Source organism: Rhinatrema bivittatum, chromosome 6 (genome assembly GCF_901001135.1).
Source record: "Rhinatrema bivittatum chromosome 6, aRhiBiv1.1, whole genome shotgun sequence".
NCBI lineage: Eukaryota > Metazoa > Chordata > Amphibia > Gymnophiona > Rhinatrematidae > Rhinatrema > Rhinatrema bivittatum.
The window spans coordinates 105,831,613-105,847,944 of NC_042620.1; the positions used below are offsets into that span (position 1 = coordinate 105,831,613).

General features: G+C 42.7%; 1 protein-coding gene across 3 annotated transcripts in view; it reads right to left on the minus strand.

Moving 5' to 3' along the window:
• LRP2 (LDL receptor related protein 2) overlaps nt 1-16,332 on the minus strand; it is a 769,913-nt gene that overhangs the window by 659,491 nt on the left and 94,090 nt on the right. For all 3 annotated transcript variants that reach the window (XR_003857363.1, XM_029605680.1, XM_029605679.1), the window contains exons 3-4: nt 13,778-13,897; nt 11,948-12,064 (exon numbers count right to left, since the gene is read on the minus strand). Coding sequence is in view for 2 of the 3 variants with exons in the window: in XM_029605680.1 (XP_029461540.1) it covers nt 11,948-12,064; nt 13,778-13,897 (237 nt within the window). In the remaining variant the exon portion in view is untranslated. The remainder of the gene's footprint in view (nt 1-11,947; nt 12,065-13,777; nt 13,898-16,332) is intronic.

A 16,332-nucleotide genomic window follows, 5' to 3' on the forward strand; every position in this document is an offset into this window, starting at 1 on the left:
TGGGGGTTATGTGTTCAGTCTTGCGGGTATTGGCTGTTATTCTTGCCATGGCATTCTGTAATATTTGTAGAGGTTTGATGGTGGAAGAAGGGAGGCCTAACAGAAGGGCGTTGCAATAGTCCAGTTTGGAAAGGATGGTCGTCTGCAGGACTAATCGGAAATCTTGGGCATGGAGAAGTGGCTTCAGTTTTTTGAGTATGTGGAGTTTGTAAAAGCCTCCTTTTAGTAGGGACTTAATGTGTGGTTTGAAGTTGAGGTGTTGGTCTAGAAGGATTCCGAGGTCTCTTACAGAGGATAAGGTTGGGTGGGTTAGAGTGGGGACGGAAACAGTGGGGAGAGATGTGTACTCGGGTTGATTGGAGATGACGAGGATTTCAGTTTTTGCTGCATTGAGTGCAAGGTGGAGGTCTGCTAATAGGGAGTTAATGATGGAAAGGCAGGATTCCCAATATTGTAGGGAAGCCTTGAGTGATGTTTGTATGGGGATGAGGATTTGTACATCGTCAGCGTACAGGAAAAAATTCAGACCTAGGTCAGAGAGAAGATGGCACAGGGGGAGGAGATAGATATTGAAAAGGGTGGAGGATAGGGACGATCCTTGGGGGACACCTTATGTCAGTGGAATGTGTGAGGATTTACACTTCTCAATTTGTACGACGTATTCTCTGTGTGTGAGATACGAGGAGAACCAGGATAATGCCGTGCCAGAGATGCCGATTTCTGCAAGCCGGGAGAGGAGGATTTGTGGTTGACGGTATCAAAGGCTGCAGATAAATCAAGTATGGCAAGGAGGTATGATTTCCCTTGGTCCATACCTATGAGGATGGTGTCAGAAATTGCTAGAAGGAGATTTTCGGTATTACAGCCTTTTCGGAATCCAAATTGTGAGGGGTGGAGGATATTGTGGTCCTCGAGGAAGTTAGTGAGTTGAGTGTTAACTACCTTCTCGAGGACCTTAGAGATGAAAGGTAGGTTGGAGATCGGCCTGTAGTTTCCTGGGTCTGAGGGGTCAAGGGTGGGTTTTTTGAGGAGGGGTTTGACCTCGGCAAGTTTAAGGGGATCTGGGACTTTGCCGGCGGTGAGTGAGCAATTGATTATGTTTACCAAGGGTTTAGCAATGGTGGTAGGTATGGCGAGGAGGGTTTTTGAGGGGATTGTGTCTGCTATGTGAGTGGCTGGTTTCATCTTTTTTAGGACCGGTGCTTTTCAATATATATATATAAATGATCTGGAAAGGAATACGACGAGTGAGGTTATCAAATTTGCAGATGATACAAAATTATTCAAAGTAGTTAAATCACAAGCAGACTGTGATACATTGCAGGAGGACCTTGCAAGACTTGAAGATTGGGCATCCAAATGGCAAATGAAATTTAATGTGGACAAGTGCAAGGGGTTGCATATAGGGAAAAATAACCATTGCTGTAGTTACACGATGTTAGGTTCCATATTAGGAGCTACCACCCAGGAAAAAGATCTAGGCATCATAGTGGATAATACTTTAAAATCGTCAGCTCAGTGTGCTGCAGCAGTCAAAAAAGCAAATAGAATGTTAGGAATTATTAGGAAGGGAATGGTTAATAGAACGGAAAATGTCATAATGCCTCTATATCGCTCCATGGTGAGACCACTCCTTGAATACTGTGTACAATTCTGGTCGCCGCATCTCAAAAAAGATATAGTTGCGATGGAGAAGAAACAGAGAAGGGCAACCAAAATGATAAAGGGGATGGAACAGCTTCCCTATTAGGAAAGGCTGAAGAGGTTAGGGCTGTTCAGCTTGGAGAAGAGACGGCTGAGGGGGGATATGATAGAGGTCTTTAAGATCATGAGAGGTCTTGAACGAGTAGATGTGACTCGGTTATTTTCACTTTCGAATAATAGAAGGACTAGGGGGCATTCCATGAAGTTAGCAAGTAGCACATTTAAGACTAATCGGAGAAAATTCTTTTTCACTCAACGCACAATAAAGCTCTGGAATGTGTTGCCAGAGGATGTGGTTAGTGCAGTTAGTGTAGCTGGGTTCAAAAAAGGTTTGGATAAGTTCTTGGAGGAGAAGCCCATTAATGGCTCTTAATCAATTTTACCAGTAGCATGGGATCTTCTTAGTGTTTGGGTAATTGCCAGGTTCTTGTGGCCTAGTTTTGGCCTCTGTTGGAAACAGGATGCTGGGCTTGATGAACCCTTGGTCTGACCCAGCATGGCAATTTCTTATGTTCTTAACTCCTTCGCATGAGGCGTCGTAACATCCAAACTTGGGAAGGACAGGAGCTCCACTGACTGATTTAAGTAGAATGACGATATCATCTTCGGCAGAAATGAAGGAACCAGTCTTAAGGAGACCTCCAAATCTCTAGAAATTCTCAAAAAGGCTCTCTACATGACTAGGCCTGAAATTCCAAGATCTGCCAAGGAGAACAAACTGCCACCAAGAAAACCACCTTCAAAGTGATATCTTTCATAGAAGCAATTTTCAGAGGTTCAAATGGTGCTGCACACATGCTTTTAAGGACTACGTTAAGGCTCCAGGAGGGACACAGCTTCTGAACCAGTGGACCCAAATGTTTCGCCCCCTGGAGAAAACGCACCACATCTGAATGCATAGTTAATCACACTGTTCCATTTAATTCCATGTACCTCAACCCTCGTACTTTGTAAACCTTTCTGAGTTCTTCACATGTTAACTTGTCCTATTCCTCAATTGAAAATCCTGATATAATTCATGTTTTATTTATTAATGTTTATAGTTATGTACCATATCTTAATTTAGTTATGTACCATATCTTAATTTCTTATGTTACCAATCATTCCTAGTAAATGTTATCCTATATTATTTAATCACCCTGTTCCATGTAGACCGATACGATGTGCAGTATATAAAAGCCTTTACATACATAAACAAACAAACAAACAGTTAGAGTCGCCTCCTATACCTTTCCTTGAAGGCAACCCAAAGCTGCCACCTGAGCTCTGAGGGAGTTAAAGGATAAACCCTTTACTAATCTCACTTGCAGAAAAGAAAGAATGTGTGTCTCGGAGGCCCGCATAGGATCCACCCCTTGCTTTGCACACCAGGCCTCAAAAATTCCCACATACGTCAAGGAGGTGGAAGTCTTTCTAGCCTGCAAAAGAGTAGCAATGACCCCCTCAGAATAATCCTTATTCCTTAATCGCTTCCTTTCAAAAGCTAAGCCACTTGACAAGAGCAAGCCACCTGATCTGAAAATATGGAACCTTGATGCAGAAGCTTTGGCAAATGAGTGAGCCTCAATGGGCCAGCCTCCGCTAGGTTGATCAAGTCTGCAAACCAAGGTCGCCTTGGCCACTCCAGTTCTACTACAATCACGTCACCTGAATAGATTTCCATATGCCGCAAAACTTTGCCCAGCGGCCACAGCAGAAACACATACAGAAGAATGTCCCTCGGCCAAGGCAGAACTAAAGCATCAACCCCTTCTGCTCCTCGTTCTCTTCTTCGACTGAAGAACTGCGGGGTCTTGGCATTTTGGTAAGTCGCCAGCAGATCCATGTGTGGCCTGCCCCATCTGTGACTGATGAGGTGTATTGCTTCCTCCGATAGTTCCCATTTCCCGGGTTCCAGGTGTTGTCGATTGAGAAAATTTGCTTGTACATGGTTTAATGGAACAAAGTCAGCATGGCTTTAATGGAACAAAGTCAGCATGGCTTTACCCAGGGCAAGTCTTGCCTCACAAATCTGCTTCACTTTTTTGAAGGAGTTAATAAACATGTGGATAAAGGTGAACCGGTAGATATAGTATACTTGGATTTTCAGAAGGCGTTTGACAAAGTTCCTCATGAGAGGCTTCTAGGAAAAGTAAAAAGTCATGGGATAGGGGGCGATGTCCTTTCGTGGATTGCAAACTGGCTAAAAGACAGGAAACAGAGAGTAGGATTAAATGGGCAATTTTCTCAGTGGAAGGGAGTGGACAGTGGAGTGCCTCAGGGATCTGTATTGGGACCCTTACTGTTCAATATATTTATAAATGATCTGGAAAGAAATACGACGAGTGAGATAATCAAATTTGCAGATGACACAAAATTGTTCAGAGTAGTTAAATCACAAGCAGATTGTGATAAATTGCAGGAAGACCTTGTGAGACTGGAAAATTGGGCATCCAAATGGCAGATGAAATTTAATGTAGATAAGTGCAAGGTGATGCATATAGGGAAAAATAACCCATGCTATAATTACACGATGTTGGGTTCCATATTAGGTGCTACAACCCAAGAAAGAGATCTAGGTGTCATAGTGGATAACACATTGAAATCGTCGGTTCAGTGTGCTGCGGCAGTCAAAAAAGCAAACAGAATGTTGGGAATTATTAGAAAAGGAATGATGAATAAAACGGAAAATGTCATAATGCCTCTGTATCGCTCCATGGTGAGACCGCACCTTGAATACTGTGTACAATTCTGGTCGCCGCATCTCAAAAAAGATATAATTGTGATGGAGAAGGTACAGAGAAGGGCTACCAAAATGATAAGGGGAATGGAACAACTCCCCTATGAGGAAAGACTAAAGAGGTTAGGACTTTTCAGCTTGGAGAAGAGACGACTGAGGGGGGATATGATAGAGGTGTTTAAAATCATGAGAGGTCTAGAACGGGTAGATGTGAATCGGTTATTTACTCTTTCGGATAGTAGAAAGACTAGGGGACACTCCATGAAGTTAGCATGGGGCACATTTAAAACTAATCGGAGAAAGTTCTTTTTTACTCAACGCACAATTAAACTCTGGAATTTGTTGCCAGAGGATGTGGTTCGTGCAGTTAGTATAGCTGTGTTTAAAAAAGGATTGGATAAGTTCTTGGAGGAGAAGTCCATTACCTGCTATTAAGTTCACTTAGAGAATAGCCACTGCCATTAGCAATGGTTACATGGAATAGACTTAGTTTTTGGGTACTTGCCAGGTTCTTATGGCCTGGATTGGCAACTGTTGGAAACAGGATGCTGGGCTTGATGGACCCTTGGTCTGACCCAGTATGGCATTTTCTTATGTTCTTATGTGAGAGGCCACTAACAGTGCCAGATGCTTTTCTGCCCAGCTGATCAATTCCTGGGTTTCCTCAGCCACAGCTTGACTCTTGGTGCTAGGGCATGGTGAGAGCTTGTCTAAAGGAGGGGCAGGGTAGGAAGAGGCTCTATTAGAACCAGATGAAGAGACAGAGGAGATGAAGGTGGACATATTGAGCAGCCCTGATGACAAGCCAGAACCAATGGACTTGGGAGACAAGTGGTGCAGACCCCTCCAGAAGAGGACACACTTATGGAGACTGCAGGTCAGGCGCTTTAAGTGAACACTGCCAGTCTCTTAGAGCAGTGCAAAGGTGCTGGGAGAAGGGCACAAGGTCTCTTGTTCCTGGCAATCAAATGTAAGATATCAGGGGGATCAAGAGAGTTGGGGGAAGGGATGTTTTTAAATCCTTGTGGATGGATGGGTGGGAAGGAGGGAAGGGAGGGGGATTATTTTGGAATTTTGAAAACTCTGGAATGGAGAGCTCTTGGAAACATTTTAAGGATTTGGGGGGAGGAGAGAAGAGATGGCTTACTGACCCATTTATTTATTTGTTGTTTTTCTTTATTAACAGTGCTACTTTAAAGATATCTGGTTAAGTAGCACGTTATCCAATCATACAAGGACGGGTAACTTTAGACTTGCTCAGAAGCTGGTCTGAAGTTATCCAGCTAACCTAGCCTGATATAGCTGATATCCAGCTAGGTTAGCTGGATAACTCAACCTCGCCCCAGAATGCCCCTGAAATGCCCCTTTTTTATCCAGCTAAATTACAGATGGATAACTACTTATCCAGCTATAATTTAGCCAGATAAATGACTGAATATGCCTGTGATGGCCTGTGATGAAGTGACCCTATTTTCACCCTTTTTATCTGTGTGGGACCAAGCATTGAGCCTGGTCCACCTTAAATCCTACAGAAGGAGAGAGCTCTGTGGGCAGCATCCTGCTGGGCAAGGAGAGTCCTGAGGGCAGAATAAGCTGGGGCAGGATAAGAGTGTGAGCCCAGCTGGGATCAGGAGGCACTTAAGTCTCCAGGTGAAGGCAGCTTCTGTAAATATCTATGATCTAACTTGGAAGGTATTGTGAGTTCACTGCAAAGGTATGCAAGTCTACTGTTATGTCATTTGCTGTTAATGTTAATAAAAATTAAGTTGCAAGAAGAAACAAACACCGGAGTTAGTGTGCGCAGCCATCCTCACAATGCCACATTTGCCATTTAGACGGATAACTTGTGAGTTATCCATCTAAATGGCTTTTGAATACTGACTTCTATATTTCTCTGTTTCCCTTGAAGTAACACTACTAGATTATTTTGTTTCTTTTTAAGAAAAGTTCTTGGAGAAGATGAAAGGGATGATAAAGTGACTGTTGTATCTGTGGACCCTTGGGCTGAGGTGAGATTGGCTCTTCCTGTAGGGAGGAGACCTGCAGGTCCTCATTGTCAGCAGGCAGAACCAGGCGAAGCAGACACCAGTCAGGAGCTTCACCTTTACCAGACCACAGTCCCCTCGGGTTGAGTACTTGAGTGCCAGGGCCAGTAGGATCTAGGCAAGGGTCTCTGCAGATGACTGGAGAGGTGGTCCAAGGTCAGGCTAGGGTTGCAGACATGCAGGGATCAGGTGTACCATGAGTCCAGGCAAGGGTCGAGGCTGGCAATGATCAGGCGTATCCAGAGTCCAGGCAAGGGTCAAAACCAGATATCCATCCGAGGAAAAGGAATGGATACGGCTTAAACAGCAGGTAAGGAAGGAGCAAATCAGGCAGACAGACTGGAAAAAGCTGGGCAATGAGGACTGGAGCAGACAGGACAACAAGGACCGGTGCAGGCTGGGCAATGAGGACTGGAGCAGGCTGGGCAACAAGGACTGGAGCAAGCTTGGCAACGAAGATGGGAAGCAACATGCACTACTGAACATAATTGGACCACAGTTGCTAAGGCTTTGGGTAAGTGTCTGGGCTGTCTTCTTATAGTGAGAGGCTGGTGACATCATCTAATGGCTTCACGGGAATTTTTCTGCTGCGGGCCCTTTAAATCACTGAGCATTACCCCATGCGTGCTAGGGGAGCCGTTGGCATCCTGCCACACCAGTGGGGCATGGCGCCCTGCGGCCATGTCAGAGAAGGTGTCGGCAGCATCCTGCCGCTCCAGGAGTGAGTGTGGCCAGTTCAGCCATGAAGGTAAGGGCTGCAGTTCGTAGGAGGAGCCACAGACCACCAAACGTAACTGTGACATTGTCTTGTTTAAGATAAACTGGGAACAGGCTCCGTTCTCAGTGCTGTCATAATTAAGCAACAAACCCCTCTGGATGTGGAATTTATTGGTAGGTACTAGGCCCAGACATGACATTAACTGACAGTAGAGAGAGGTTCTTACTAATTTAAGATTATGGAGCCGTTGTATTAAAGTGTGTTAATATTATCAAAAATATTATCAAAAGCTTTACCACATGTTCCACGCTCTTCCAACAAAAGCGCCATTAATGTTTCTAAACTAGCTTGCAATAGGGTCAACACAAATTCTGCACTCTTGAGAAATGAGATGCAAAACTATGCATAGCTCTCATTATCTATTAACACAGCAAAGAAGCAAGAGGGCAGACAGAAGGGGTTCACAGAGGGGAAAAGTATGTTTTCATATAGTTTCTCCAATCCAGCTTGATAAATATTTCTTTGCCCCTGTGCCAGGTCTATTACACCATCTGCTAGACTATTTTTATTTGTTTGTGAACCCATGAAAGTCTGGTGCTTAGCTCACAAACAGGCATCAGACATTCTCTCATTTTATGTGCTCCAAAAGTGGTTTACCATGAAAATCGTGTACCCTGAAAAGTGGGTTACCCTGAAAATTCTTCCATCATGCCATTATGCCTTCCCTCCCTGCTATCGCATGTCAAGGTTGTGGGGGGGGGGGGGGGCCCCACCAATTGTTCCGGGATCCCCCCTCTCTACTAAGTGGCATGAGGGGGTCCACGATCCCTTCCAGAATTCCCCTTCTCAACTGCTGTGATGCAAAGCTGTGGAGGGAGGGCCTAAAAGCCCTGCGGCAATTGTCTATCTTCTGGATAGTGGTCCCCACCCCTTCACTCTAACTCCCATCCCCCATCCTGCTATCTACGCTCCCATAAAATGCCCACAAATTTGCCAATGCCAAGCAGGAAGAAGGATAAATACTTTCATCCTTCCCACTTGGAGTCCAGTATTGCTTTGACAACAATGTTGCATTGCCATTGTGAAAGCAATGCTGGATGCCATGTAAGGAGGAGGAAAGCCTCTATACTCCTCTTAGCTCATCATTGGCAGGTTTGAGGGTGACTTTTTTGGGGATAGGGGATGGGGGCTACTTAGTTGAAGAAATCTAGAAGTTGTATCACAGTAGAACAGAGATAGGACCCTGAGGAAGAAGGGGAGGCTGGAGAACTCTCCCCCCCCCCCCCCCAAAAAAAAAAAAGCCCTGGACATGTGCCACATATTCACCATCGGATGGTAGAGAGAGAGAGAGAGAAACCAGGATGATGAGATTTAGGGTTGCTCTAGCAGAGTCTAGATTTGGCCATCCATGTTAGACAGTGCTGAAAATGAGCACTAGACTCCTAAATTCCTTCAGCTGACCTGTCCCTGCCCTCAATCATGCCCACTTTTTAAGTCCCCAGACACTGAACTCCCAAAGGGGCCGATGCAAAATAGTGCGCTTAGCCAAGTGCACTGTTTAGTCCACAGCTGGACACGTGTTTTGGACGCGCGTCCACAGCCTCTTATACTATAAGGGGATTAGCGCGTCCAACGTGTCGTGAAACTAATAGAACTCATCACATGCAAATGCATGTTGATGAGGCTATTAGTTAGTCACCCCACGTGCAAAAAAAAAAAAAAAATATATGCATCCAATCTGCACATTTTTACACTCAGAAACTAACGCCTGCCTAGAGCAGGCGTTAATTTCTGAGCACCCAAAAAAGTTGTACAGAAAAGCAGAAAATACTGTTTTTCTGTACATCCTCCAACATAATATCGTGGTGATATTAAATCGGAAGAATGAAAAAGTTTAAAAGATTTAAAAAAGAAAATTAGAAAAAACAAAAAGAGTGCCAGCGGTCAGGTTAGAGAAACGGACACTCAGTTAACCAGCGTCCCTTTCCCTTACCCGAGGCTGTGCGTCAGAAAAACGGATGCCGATAAATTCCGTTTTCTTAACCCGCAGACAGCAGACCTCTCTTTGGTGCCTGATGTCAAGGAGGCGCTAGGGTCGCGCAATCAACCCTAGCGCCTCCTTGGCAGTGTGACCCCTAATTTAAATATTGCATGGTGCCCCCAGGAGAGGTGCCTGGGTGTGCATTAGGAAAGCGGGCGTTGAACACTCAGCACCCACCTTCGGCACTTTTTTTTTTGCATCAGCCCCTGTAAATCCTTTGAAAAACTGTCCTCTTCAGTGAAATAGACACCAGAATATAGGGGAAATTTTTCATTTAGGAAGATCTAGGTGCCTATCTTATTAAGGGCCCTATTTATTAAGCATTTTTCCCATAGTTACAGAATGGGAGAAAACCTTTAGTAAATAACCCTGTTGGGGCATTTTGAATCAGAGTGGGTTTCGGAAAGTGGGGTGGGGTTTGGGGGGTGTTGTAACAAAAACATTCTGAGGTATTCATAGTAAAATTGACATCACTAAACATTTGTAATCATTATAATGGATGAAAAGTATAACAAGAGGAGTTGATTTGTACAATGCTGCCTCTGCTAGCAGGGGCAGCATTGTACAAAGAAGACAATTTTCAAAGGACTTACAGGGGCCGATGTAAAAAAATGCGCCGAAAGTGGGTGCTGAGTGTTCAGTGCCCCTTTCCTAATGCGCATCCAGGCACCTCTCCTGGGAGCTCCATGCAATATTTAAATTAGGATTCGATTTGTACAGTGCTGCCTCTGCTAGTAGCATTGTACAAATCAACTCCTCTTGTTATACTTCTTATCCATTATAATGACTACAAATGTTTAGTGATGTCAATATTACTATGAATACCTCAGAATGTTTTTGTTGCAACACCCCCAGCCCCACCGAAATCCCACCCCACCTTCTAAAACCCACTCTGATTCAAGTGCCCCTCTACACTGGTACATATAGAGTTTCAGACTGACTCTATACAGTCTCTCTCTCATACTAATCAGTGCAAAACTTAGCACAGGTGTGATACATTATTGCACCTTGTGAAATTATCCTAACCATGTCCCTTTATCGCAGGTGCTATTTCCAGTATATTTATAGCATTTTGATAAATCTAGGGATAAGTTAGGTATGTAAAAACATAAGAGCTTCTGAATACATTTTCCATCATATAAAAATGTATATATAGCTTTAAATATTTAACTAATAACTTCACCACTTATGTGTTCTGGAAACAACTCACTTTCTGAGTCATTTATCATTTTGCGTTAAGGCCCTAATGCATTCACTAAATAGTACAATGCGTGCTAAAATGAAAATGTCACATTAGTTATGCACGTGGGAGGAGTTTGGGTGGAATTAATGGTAATGAGCAGCTCCAAATATCAAATGCAATAGAATAATGCACAGCAACACAGGTTTTAACACCAAAAATAACTATACCTTTTCTGTGTGTGTTGTACCTGCATTAGCTGTGCATTGTATATGCTGGTTGAGAGAGAAAGAGAGATGAACAAACAGACTCTGTAGAAGGCAATATTTAGATTTACTATTTATAACCACTGTAAGCGCAGGCACTTTTAACTCGGAGTGAGGTTTGGGGGGGGGTGCAGTTTTACATATACAGTCAGAGGTATGAACAGCAGGTTGACATCACTGAAGATTTTCTGTCATTTGGAGCGATGAAAGGTAAAAGAGGATTTGATTTCTACCTAGCTCCAATCAAGCTAGGTAGAGAGTATATTATACAAATCAACTCCTCTATATTTAACCACTGTGTATGCCATTTTTTCATGCAATACTCTTAAACAGCAAGCATATGAACAGCAGATAGGGTCAGCCCAGAGATATGCAATGACTCTCCATAAAGATTTTCCAAAAATGTATTAAGGTGGGAGTTCATACGAATGTATTACTTAAGCCCATTTTTTGGGAACAGACTCAGAAATGTGCAAACTGGTGACCAAAGAGTAGACCAGAGGAAAATGGGGGGTAGCTGATTCTGTATTGTTCATTCTCTGATGACAAACAGATTTAACAAACACACTCATGCGTTACATAACTCATTTTATGTCAGCATGCAGAATTTTTCTGAACTTTCTAGGAAAGCTTTCTACGCATGCTAGATGATTTCCTGCATTCTGCCTGTGGTGCGCAGCAGCTGTTTTTTGTTATTCTGACAATGAAAGACATTTAACTGGCAGCTCCCAAAATCAGTTTTTGCTTCAGGTCTTTTTTTGGGTCCAGTGATGGCAAATTTTTAAAGCTAAACTCCCTTTTTCCCCAATAGCAGTCTAGTTTTAAGTAACATATAATTAAAATTAAAATTAGTCTTATAGTTACTTATCTATGAGACAGAAAGAGAAATGACAGGATTAGTTTTAAAATGGTGCAATATGGCTTTCAACATTAAATATATTTAGGTACTTCAGGATAAATCTCTTAAAATAATTTTTAAACATTTTTTTTCTTAATTTCATCTTAAAAAACATATAAATGCTGAGACCTAAGAAAAATAAACAAGCCAGCACTCTGAAGAACTATGAACTTGATAAGCAAGTCCTTACAATAATGGAATTGTATCAGAGTATCAGCTCTAATCCATGAAAAAATCTGCAAAGAAAGTCTAACAACAAGTAGCATATTGTGGCCATTTCTGTCTATCAGCGAGCCCCCTTAATCTTACAAATTGATTAAAATACTGAAGAAACAAGGGTGAAACCAAATCTAGTGTTAAGATATAAAAGACTTACGGCAGCCCCTCTCATCCGTTCCATCCGTGCAGTCATTAACTCGGTCACACCTGTATTCGCGAGGGATGCACTGTCCATTAGAGCATGTAAACTGCCGGCTTGAACATGTCCGTCCCGCTGTAAGACATAGAACTCTGGTCATTTTATTTTTGTTAGCATAAATCTAAAATGTACAAAATAGGACTCCAAGGTTGTATGATACTATCAAGAATATTTGAAGTCTCGTGGGGCATTTGTATGTATTCAATGCTCCTTTAAACAGTTTTAGCTCTTTTGATATACTCTGTGCTGGTTTTCTGGGAATCTGAAAACCAAAAAAACATATTTCTGTGATCAAATGAAGTTATTCTTAAAAAAAATGTTTCCTGTTATCATTTTAAATTCAAAGGATATTAATATCGGTTCCTAAAGCTGAAGAAAGTGGACATGTTGCTGTTGATGGCATATGAGCATCAAATGGAATGATTATTACAGGCAATCTAACACAATCAAACAGATAGAATTATTGCAAATTTTTAAAACCCAATCGAATATAATTATTGGCATGTTTGTGTGGTATCCAAGCATTGACAATCCATTGTTTGTTTTCCTTTATTAAGGGCCTGATATACCAAATGGTTTTCCCCATTTTGTGTCTTTGAGGAAAATGCTTAGTAGACAGACCCTATCAAGAGTCTAATTTACTAAAGCTGGTATTTCTTAAACAAATTTGAGGAAGAAAAAAAAATAAAATGTTTTGTGCAAAGTATTTCTTTAATTTTTGCATTATCATTAAGAAGGTAATTTTCAAACTGTCTGCATTGGGATGAAGTCCACACGTATGTTTTAGCTCCAGGCTCTGGACCAGTTTTCAAAAGGGAATGCCACATACACACTGTCCCCTTTTCAAAGTTGCCATGAGAAGAAAGTACATGTGCACCTGCTTTTTTCCGCATATAGCTTTTTGCTGGAAAAGTTAGGTGTAGATATTTGGAAATGTCATCTACACACATACTCTCCCTCTCCGACCTAAACTTGCCCTCATAAAGATTTCTTCTCAATATGAGTGAAAGTAGGCATACTGTGAATCAACACATGGACTTTTAGCTGCACTGAGGGATGGAAATTTTCAGAGAGATTTACATGGGTAAAACACTATTTACCTGTATAAATTGCTTTGAAATTTGCCACCTTAGAGGGTGAATTTTCAAAGTTATTTCTGTGTTAAAATATTGCTCTACCCATGGAAATGACCTGTTACAAAATTGCCTCCCTGATATGCAGGTAAATATACACACAGGGCCTCTACCTGCGCAATTTTACATGCAAAGAGCAAAGGTGCTCCCGGGGCTGGAGTTGTAGAGGGGTTTAAACTTGCACACATCAAGGAGTAGCCTAGTAGATAGAGCAGGAGGCAGAGAACCTGGGAAGGTTCAAATCCAGCTGATGCTCTTTGTGACCTAGGGTAAGTCACATCACTCTCTGTTCTGGTCAAAAGTCAATTTACATGCATAAAATCAGGTTTTATGCACATAAATGTTTTGAAAATTCAGCCTTTAATATTCATTTTTATCAGCTGCCCAGAAGTATTGCTTCCTAATCATGCCCACTAATTTTCTTTAGAATGAATAGAAAAAACATGAATGGGAAAGTCAATAATCAATGGCAGTTTATGATTAAACTCTTCTCCCAACCTACCCCATCTGACACTGCTGTCTCATATACGGTTGCTCATATACAAATTAACTTGGTAAGCTGAAAAGATTGGGCAGTAAGTCACATTCAAGGGTCATCAGCTACAAATGGTTGTAGAGAAAGGCTGGGTGAGGGCTGGCCATAAAAATTACTTACGGCATTGTTGATTTTCATCTGACCCATCTTCACAGTCTTCCTCATCATCACAAACCCAAGCTCTAGGGATACATTCTCCATCGAGGCATTGAAACTGGCTTCCCGCACAGGTGGGGCGTGCTAGTGTATATATAAGAAAATAATTTATTATTGAAAAATAATTTTTTATAGAGAAAGGATAACATGCATCAACACAAACCTGAAAAAGCTCTATGTGGACACCTAGCATGCAACATAAGATCTGTCCATGGGCACGGTATGGGGAAAAGTCCTTTCTGTATAAATCTCTTAATATGATAAACTCTGATGACTTCAGTTATGCTACAGACTCAGAAATAGATCCAAATCCAGCTCTCAAATATCAGATTGACTGGGGCAGGGAGTTTTGTGTAGAATGGAGATTTAGGTCTAAGGAAAAAAATATTCAAGAGACCCCACATAATAAACTGAGGACTTCTTGACTTTGATGACTCCCTGACAAGAAAGTTATGAGGGAGCAAGACCCAAGTAATTCCAGATGGGCTCTGGCATGGAGGGCATCTTTGAAGCAAAAACGAAAAAAAAAAAAAAAAAAGCTTGGCATGAGTGAATTTCACATAGCTATAGATGGAAAATAATGCATAGAATACATATTTTATTCTAAACATGTTTCCTCAACTATAAACTGTTTAAATAAAATATTATGGGGCTTAAGCAATAAAGTTTAGTGTACATGGAAAGGACATGTAAAATGCCCTAAAAACAGCACACTATGCAATAATGGCATAGCTTGCACAGTAAACAGGGGTAAAAAGATTTTAGTGCATACATGCTAGAATTAGCATGTTACATGCATGTAGATGAAAAAATATAAAATGCAAGTGAGGTTTTGGCATGTGAATGGAAAATAGTGTGGCATGTCCTCCTCCACCTATTAAGCATATTCGCTACCCCCAAAATGTATGTAACCCCAAGGGGTCACTAGATGGCGCAATAGCTCTGTTTTACTGGGGCCATGCTTTACTGATTTATGGTTAATGGGGAAGTTCAAAAGGTTATTCTATATCTTTTCATAGGAATGTTCTGGATTCCTGAAGGTGTTACAGAGGCCCAAAGGGGGATACCTAGTAGGAGGAGATACAACACATAGGTAGCCCTTCCTTTATGGGTGTGTATTGTGTGTTTTTCTAAACAGTGAAAAGTTTAACTTATTTCCCATAATGGGGAAAATTTTGGAGTATGGTTCAAGGGATAGCCCAGTAAGAGTGTGCCTGTGTGGTGAGTAGCAAGTGTGACTGCTAGCCAATGGTTGTAAGAATTGTGGGCAGTATAACAGGAATGCACGTACATAAATAAGGGGCTGGTTGTCTGAGGAAGGAGTCAGGATAGGAGACTCTGGAGGGTTCATTCCATGGGGGAATAAAGGAGAAACTTCTAGTGCTTCATTCAGAAGTGCTACAAAGGTCCTACAGCATGGGCTGAGATTGAGAGAAGGAGACTAGTTATGGATTACAAGTTGGGGTGGGAGCAGAGGAGTACTTGGAGTTTCCAACAGTCCAGAGGTAAACAGAAGTGCAATTGTATGGAATACAAATTCTTGCTAATTAAGACAAAGTTTGGAATTTGGATGCAGGAATTGTGCTGGGGGAGGGGCTGGCTGGACCTAAGAGGAAAGGCTGCAGCTGTTTATTTCAGTGCAGGGCTCAGGGCTGACATTGTGCACAATGGACCAGGGGTGTACAGACATAGAAGCTGTTTCTGTGTGTAGAGACTGGATTGTGAATTGACTCTGAAAGGTGAGAGAGTGCTTGAGAAAAAAAGGGAAGAAGTTTGGTTTTGGAATTATACTAAGGAACTGTGTTGGGGGGCTGACTGGACCTAGGGGAGGTTGCAGCTGGTTATTTCAGCACAGGGCTGGGAACTGACAAGGTGCCCAGAGGACTAGGGGTGTACAGATCCTGGAACCACTCCGGAATTGTGATGCCTGGATATGAGCTGCTGGGTAGATTGGTGACTTCTGTAGCAGAGGAGAAATACTATCAGGACACCTTAATGGTTGTATAAAGATGAATCTGATTGTGAGCGATTGCTGAGTGAGAGAAGTGAGAGAGGCTGACCAGAAGCGCAGAAGTGGAGGAGGAGATGAAGCCACAGAGGTTTTGGAGTACACGTGAAACAGACAGGAAGTATAAAGAGGTGATTTTGGTGATCTGACCAAGATGACAACTGAAGTGAGTAAGACATTAGGCCAGGGGTCGGGAACCCATGGCTCGCGAGCCAGATATGGCTCTTTTGAGGGCTGCATCTGGCTCGCAGACAAGTGTCGCCACACTTTCCAGTCCCCCGCTGACCCAGCTGCTCCCCGGTCCTCCTCCGCCCGGGCTTAAAATGCTGTCAGCCTGGGCGGAACGCAGCAGAATAGCTGGAGTCGGCGGCACCGGCGTGCTCTCTTCTTCCCGCCCCCCCCCCCCCCCCCCCCCCGCGGCCCGGAAGAGGAAGTGGAGAGCATCGGGTGCGTGCGCGGCAAGAAGAGGCCACGCTAGTGTGGTCTGCGTCGGTCCGACGAAAAGAAGACT